Source organism: Oncorhynchus keta, unplaced genomic scaffold (genome assembly GCF_023373465.1).
Source record: "Oncorhynchus keta strain PuntledgeMale-10-30-2019 unplaced genomic scaffold, Oket_V2 Un_contig_6430_pilon_pilon, whole genome shotgun sequence".
In the NCBI taxonomy this organism is placed as follows: domain Eukaryota; kingdom Metazoa; phylum Chordata; class Actinopteri; order Salmoniformes; family Salmonidae; genus Oncorhynchus; species Oncorhynchus keta.
Window position 1 is genome coordinate 2501 of NW_026288863.1, and position 7646 is coordinate 10146.

At 37.2% G+C, this 7646-nt stretch overlaps 1 protein-coding gene across 1 annotated transcript in view; it reads right to left on the reverse strand.

Moving 5' to 3' along the window:
- The window catches only part of LOC127925888 (protein kinase C beta type-like), a gene marked incomplete at its 3' end in the record, with an annotated part of 9567 nt that extends 2201 nt beyond the window's left edge, over positions 1 to 7366 (reverse strand). The window contains exons 1-2 of the mRNA XM_052511190.1: positions 7280 to 7366; positions 5364 to 5502 (exon numbers count right to left, since the gene is read on the reverse strand). Of these exons, the coding sequence (XP_052367150.1) occupies positions 5364 to 5480 (117 nt within the window). The remainder of the gene's footprint in view (positions 1 to 5363; positions 5503 to 7279) is intronic.
- Between the last annotated feature and the right edge of the window lie 280 nt (positions 7367 to 7646).

Below are 7646 nucleotides of genomic sequence, written 5' to 3' on the forward strand. Positions count from 1 at the left end.
AGTAGAATAGAGTAGAATACAGAGTAGAATAGAGTAGAATATAGTATAATAGAGTAGAATATAGTAGAATAGAGTAGAATACAGAGTAGAATAGAGTAAAATATAGTAGAATAGAGTAGAATAGAGTAGAATACAGAGTAGCATAGAGTAAAATATAGTATAATATAGTAGAATATAGTAGAATAGAGTAGAATACAGAGTAGAATAGAGTAGAATATAGTATAATAGAGTAGAGTAGAATACAGAGTAGAATAGAGTAGAATATAGTAGAATAGAGTAGAATATAGTAGAATAGAGTAGAATATAGTAGAATAGAGTAGAATACAGAGTAGAATAGAGTAGAATATAGTAGAATAGAGTAGAATATAGTAGAATAGAGTAGAATATAGTAGAATAGAGTAGAATATAGTAGAATAGAGTAGAATACAGAGTAGAATAGAGTAAAATATAGTATAATATAGTAGAATATAGTAGAATAGAGTAGAATACAGAGTAGAATAGAGTAGAATATAGTATAATAGAGTAGAGTGGAACAGAGTAGAGTAGAATACAGAGTAGAATAGAGTAGAATATAGTATAATATAGTAGAATATAGTAGAATAGAGTAGAATACAGAGTAGAATAGAGTAGAATATAATATAATATAGTAGAATATAGTAGAATATAGTAGAATACAGAGTAGAATAGAGTAAAATATAGTATAATAGAGTAGAATATAGTAGAATAGAGTAGAATACAGAGTAGAATAGAGTAGAATATAGTATAATAGAGTAGAATACAGAGTAGAATAGAGTAAAATATAGTATAATAGAGTAGAATAGAGTAGAATAGAGTAGAATACAGAGTAGAATACAGAGTAGAATAGAGTAAAATATAGTATAATATAGTAGAATATAGTAGAATAGAGTAGAATACAGAGTAGAATAGAGTAGAATATAGCATAATAGAGTAGAGTGGAACAGAGTAGAGTAGAATACAGAGTAGAATAGAGTAAAATATAGTATAATAGAGTAGAGTGGAATAGAGTATATTAGAATATAGAGTAGAATAGAGTAGAATAAAATAGAGTAGAGTACAATAGAGTAGAATATAGTAGAATAGAGTAGAGTGGAATAGAGTAAAGTATAATATAGAGTAGAATAGAGTAGAGTATAGTACAATAGAGCAGAGTGGAATAGAGGATAATATAATATAGAGTAGAAAAGTGTAGAATATAATAGAGTTGAATATAGTAGAATAGAGTAGAGTGGAATAGAGTAGAGTATAATATAGAGAAGGATAGAGTAGAATGGAACAGAGTAGAGTAGAATATAGAGTAGAATAGAGAATAATAAAATAGAGTAGAATATAGTAGAGTGGAATAGAGTAAAGTATAATATAGAGTAAAATAGAGTAGAATAAAATAGAGTAGAGTATAATAGAGTAGAATATAGAGTATCATAGAGTACAGTATAGAGTATAATAGAGTTGAGTAGAATATAATAGGGAATAGAGTATAATAGAGTAGAGTATAGAATATAATAGAGTACAATAGAGTAAAGTATAATATAATAGAGTATAGAGTATAATAGAGTAGAGTAGAATATAATAGAGTATAGAGTATAATAGAGTAGAGTATAGAATATAATAGAGTACAATAGAGTAAAGTATAATATAATAGAGTACAGAGTATAATAGAGTAGAGTAGAATATAGAGTGTAGAGTATAATAGAGTAGAATATAATAGAGAATAGAGTATAATATTGTAGAGTAGAATATAATGGAGAATAGAGAATGATAGAGTAGAATATGATAGAGTAGAGTAGAATATAATAGAGTATAACAGAGTAGAGTAGAATGTAAGAGTAGAATATAATAGAGTATAAAAAAGTAGAGTAGAATGCAAGAGTAGAATAGAGTAAAGTTTAATATAATAGAGTACAGAGTATAATAGAGTTGAGTAGAATATAATAGGGAATAGAGTATAATAGAGTAGAGTATAGAGTATAATAGAGTAGAGTAGAATATAATAGAGAATATAGTATAATAGATTAGAGTAGAATATAAATGGAGAATAGAGTATAATAGAGTAGAAAATAATAGAGTGTAAAAGAGTAGAGTAGAATATAATAGAGTATAGAGTAAAATAGAGTAGAGTGGAATATAATAGAGAATAGAGTATAATAAATTAGAATATAATAGAGTAGAGCAGAGTAGACTATAATAGAGAATATAGTATAATAAAGTAGAGTAGAATATAATAGAGTATAGAGTATAATAGAGTAGAGTATAATAGAGTATGATAGAGTAGAGTAGAAAATAAAAGAGTGTAATAGAGTAGAGTAGAATATAATAGAGTATAGAGTAAAATAGAGTAGAGTGGAATATAATAGAGAATAGAGTATAATAAAGTAGAATATAATAGAGTAGAGCAGAGTAGACTATAATAGAGAATAGAGTATAATAGAGTAGAGTAGAATATAATAGAGAATAGAGTATAATATTATAGAGTAGAATATAATGGAGAATAGAGAATGATAGAGTAGAATATAATAGAGTATGATAGAGTAGAGTAGAATATAATAGAGTATAACAGAGTAGAGTAGAATGTAAGAGTAGAATATAATAGAGTATAACAAAGTAGAGTAGAATGTAAGAGTAGAATATAATAGAGTATAACAGAGTAGAGTAGAATTTAAAAGAGTACAATAGAGTAGAGTAGAATATAATAGAGTATAACAGAGTAGAGTAGAATGTAATAGAGTACAATAGAGTAAAGTATAATATAATAGAGTATAGAGTATAACAGAGTAGAGTAGAATATAACAGAGAAAAGAGTATAATAGAGTAGAATACAATAGAGTATAGAGTATAATAGAGTAGAGTAGAATATAACAGAGAATATAGTATAATAGAGTAGAGAAGAATATAATGGAGAATATAGTATAATAGAGTAGAATACAATAGAGTATAGAGTATAACAGAGTAGAGTAGAATATAACAGAGTATGACAGAGTAGAGTAGAACCTGGTCGAGACATCATGATAGGTGATAGGTGAACCTGGTCTAGACATCATGATAGGTGAACCTGGTCTAGACATCATGTTAGGTGAACCTGGTCTAGACATCATGATAGGTGAACCTGGTCTAGACATCATGATAGGTGAACCTGGTCTAGACATCATGATAGGTGAACCTGGGTGAACCTGGTCTAGACATCATGACAGGTGAACCTGGTCTAGACATCATGATAGGTGAACCTGGTCTAGACATCATGATAGGTGAACCTGGTCTAGACATCATGATAGGTGAACCTGGTCTAGACATCATGATAGGTGAACCTGGTCTAGACATCATGATGAACCTGGTGTTAGGTGAACCTGGTCTAGACATCATGATAGGTGAACCTGGTCTAGACATCATGATAGGTGAACCTGGTCTAGACATCATGATAGGTGAACCTGGTCTAGACATCATGATAGGTGAACCTGGTCTAGACATCATGATAGGTGAACCTGGTCTAGACATCATGATAGGTGAACCTGGTCTAGACATCATGATAGGTGAACCTGGTCTAGACATCATGATAGGTGAACCTGGTCTAGACATCATGATAGGTGAACCTGGTCTAGACATCATGATAGGTGAACCTGGTCTAGACATCATGATAGGTGAACCTGGTCTAGACATCAGACATCATGATAGGTGAACCTGGTCTAGACATCATGATAGGTGAACCTGGTCTAGACATCATGATAGGTGAACCTGGTCTAGACATCATGTTAGGTGAACCTGGTCTAGACATCATGATAGGTGAACCTGGTCTAGACATCATGATAGGTGAACCTGGTCTAGACATCATGATAGGTGAACCTGGTCTAGACATCATGATAGGTGAACCTGGTCTAGACATCATGATAGGTGAACCTGGTCTAGACATCATGATAGATGAACCTGGTCTAGACATCATGATAGGTGAACCTGGTCTAGACATCATGATAGGTGAACCTGGTCTAGACATCATGATAGGTGAACCTGGTCTAGACATCATGATAGGTGATAGGTGAACCTGGTCTAGACATCATGATAGATGAACCTGGTCTAGACATCATGATAGGTGAACCTGGTCTAGACATCATGATAGGTGAACCTGGTCTAGACATCATGATAGGTGAACCTGGTCTAGACATCATGATAGGTGAACCTGGTCTAGACATCATGATAGGTGAACCTGGTCTAGACATCATGATAGGTGATAGGTGAACCTGGTCTAGACAGCATGATAGGTGAACCTGGTCTAGACATCATGATAGGTGAACCTGGTCTAGACATCATGATAGGTGAACCTGGTCTAGACATCATGATAGGTGAACCTGGTCTAGACATCATGATAGGTGAACCTGGTCTAGACATCATGATAGGTGAACCTGGTCTAGACATCATGATAGATGAACCTGGTCTAGACATCATGATAGGTGAATCTGGTCTAGACATCATGATAGGTGAACCTGGTCTAGACATCATGATAGGTGAACCTGGTCTAGACATCATGATAGGTGAACCTGGTCTAGACATCATGATAGGTGATAGGTGAACCTGGTCTAGACAGCATGATAGGTGAACCTGGTCTAGACAGCATGATAGGTGAACCTGGTCTAGACATCATGATAGGTGAACCTGGTCTAGACATCATGATAGGTGAACCTGGTCTAGACATCATGATAGGTGAACCTGGTCTAGACATCATGATAGGTGAACCTGGTCTAGACATCATGATAGGTGAACCTGGTCTAGACATCATGATAGGTGAACCTGGTCTAGACATCATGATAGGTGAACCTGGTCTAGACATCATGATAGGTGAACCTGGTCTAGACATCATGATAGGTGAACCTGGTCTAGACATCATGATAGGTGAACCTGGTCTAGACATCATGATAGGTGAACCTGGTCTAGACATCATGATAGGTGAACCTGGTCTAGACATCATGATAGGTGAACCTGGTCTAGACATCATGATAGGTGAACCTGGTCTAGACATCGTGATAGGTGAACCTGGTCTAGACAGCATGATAGTGTGTTATGGTCAGCGCAGATTCACCTGTCTACAGCACTACGAGTGTGTGTGAGTGTTTTGTGTGTGTGTGTGTGTGTGTGTGTGTTGTCTCTCTCACACAGTAGGTGTTAACACTAGGAACTGAACCATCTGTCTCTCCTGTCAAACTAACGTGTGATACATAATCAACTTAATTATTCACAAGCACACACACACACACACACACACACACACACACACACACACACACACACACACACACACACACACACACACACACACACACACACACACACACACACACACACACACACACACACACACACACCTCAGGAGCGATGTAGTCTGGGGTCCCACAGAAGGTCTTGGTGGTGACACCGTCTAACATGTTCTCTTTGCACATCCCAAAGTCCGCGATCTTAATGTGTCCTTCTGCATCCAGCATGACGTTGTCCAGCTTCAGATCCCTAGGAGAGGCACACAGAGACAGACTATCGTAATGTGTCCTTCAGCATGACGTTGTCCAGCTTCAGATCCCTAGGAGAGGCACACAGAGACAGACTATCTTAATGTGTCCTTCAGCATCACGTTGTCCAGCTTCAGATCCCTAGGAGAGGCACACAAGAGACAGGCTATCTTAATGTGGCCTTCTGCATCCAGCATGACGTTGTCCAGCTTCAGATCCCTAGGAGAGGCACACAGAGACAGACTATCTTAATGTGTCCTTCAGCACCACGTTGTCCAGCTTCAGATCCCTAGGAGAGGCACACAGAGACAGACTATCTTAATGTGTCCTTCAGCATCACGTTGTCCAGCTTCAGATCCCTAGGAGAGGCACACAGAGACAGACTATTTTAATGTGTCCTTCAGCATCACGTTGTCCAGCTTCAGATCCCTAGGAGAGGCACACAGAGACAGACTATCTTAATGTGTCCTTCAGCATCACGTTGTCCAGCTTCAGATCCCTACAGGAGACGAGATACAGAGACAGACTATCTTAATGTGTCCTTCTGCATCACGTTGTCCAGCTTCAGATCTCTACAGGAGACGAGACACAGAGACAGACTATCTTAATGTGTCCTTCTGCATCACGTTGTCCAGCTTCAGATCTCTACAGGAGACGAGACACAGAGACAGACTATCTTAATGTGTCCTTCAGCATCACGTTGTCCAGCTTCAGATCTCTACAGGAGACGAGACACAGAGACAGACTGGACTCTCAGACAGAAGGGTACAGTACTGTTCACGGGGTACAACAATATCCAAATTACAACCAGACAACAGCGATCCCATTAGTTCCTGCCATGAATATCTCTGTCTGAGATGATGTTGTGATGAATATCTCTGTCTGAGATGATGTTGTGATGAATATCTCTGTCTGAGATGATGTTGTGATGAGTATCTCTGTCTGAGATGATGTTGTGATGAATATCTCTGTCTGAGATGATGTTGTGATGAATATATCTGTCTGAGATGATGTTGTGATGAATATCTCTGTCAGAGATGATGTTGTGATGAATATCTCTGTCTGAGATGATGTTGTGATGAGTATCTCTGTCTGAGATGATGTTGTGATGAGTATCTCTGTCTGAGATGATGTTGTGATGAGTATCTCTGTCTGAGATGATGTTGTGATGAATATCTCTGTCTGAGATGATGTTGTGATGAATATCTCTGTCTGAGTGATGTTGTGATGAGTATCTCTGTCTGAGATGATGTTGTGATGAGTATCTCTGTCTGAGATGATGTTGTGATGAATATCTCTGTCTGAGATGATGTTGTGATGAATATCTCTGTCTGAGATGATGTTGTGATGAGTATCTCTGTCTGAGATGATGTTGTGATGAGTATCTCTTTCTGAGATGATGTTGTGATGAGTATCTCTTTCTGAGATGATGTTGTGATGAGTATCTCTGTCTGAGATGATGTTGTGATGAGTATCTCTGTCTGAGATGATGTTGTGATGAGTATCTCTGTCTGAGATGATGTTGTGACGAAAGACTCACCTGTAAATGATTCCTTTGAGTATCTCTGTCTGAGATGATGTTGTGATGAGTATCTCTGTCTGAGATGATGTTGTGATGAGTATCTCTGTCTGAGATGATGTTGTGATGAGTATCTCTGTCTGAGATGATGTTGTGATGAGTATCTCTGTCTGAGATGATGTTGTGATGAGTATCTCTTTCTGAGATGATGTTGTGATGAATATCTCTGTCTGAGATGATGTTGTGACGAAAGACTCACCTGTAGATGATTCCTTTCAGATGAAGGAAGAACAGACCTATGGCAATCTCTGCTGCATAGAACCTGAGAGAGAGAGAGAGAGAGAGAGAGAGAGAGAGAGAGAGAGAGAGAGAGAGAGAGAGAGAGAGAGAGAGAGAGAGAGAGAGAGAGAGAGAGAGAGAGAGAGAGAGAGAGAGAGAGAGAGAGAGAGAGGAGAGGAGAGGAGAGGAATAAAGGTCTATCTTTAGCCATACTTAAAGATCACATATCGACCCCTCAAAACCGTCCAATCACATATCGACCCCTCAAAACCGTCCAATCACATATCGACCCCTCAAAACCGTCCAATCACATATCGACCTCTCAAAGAGAGAGCTGAGGAGAAGCC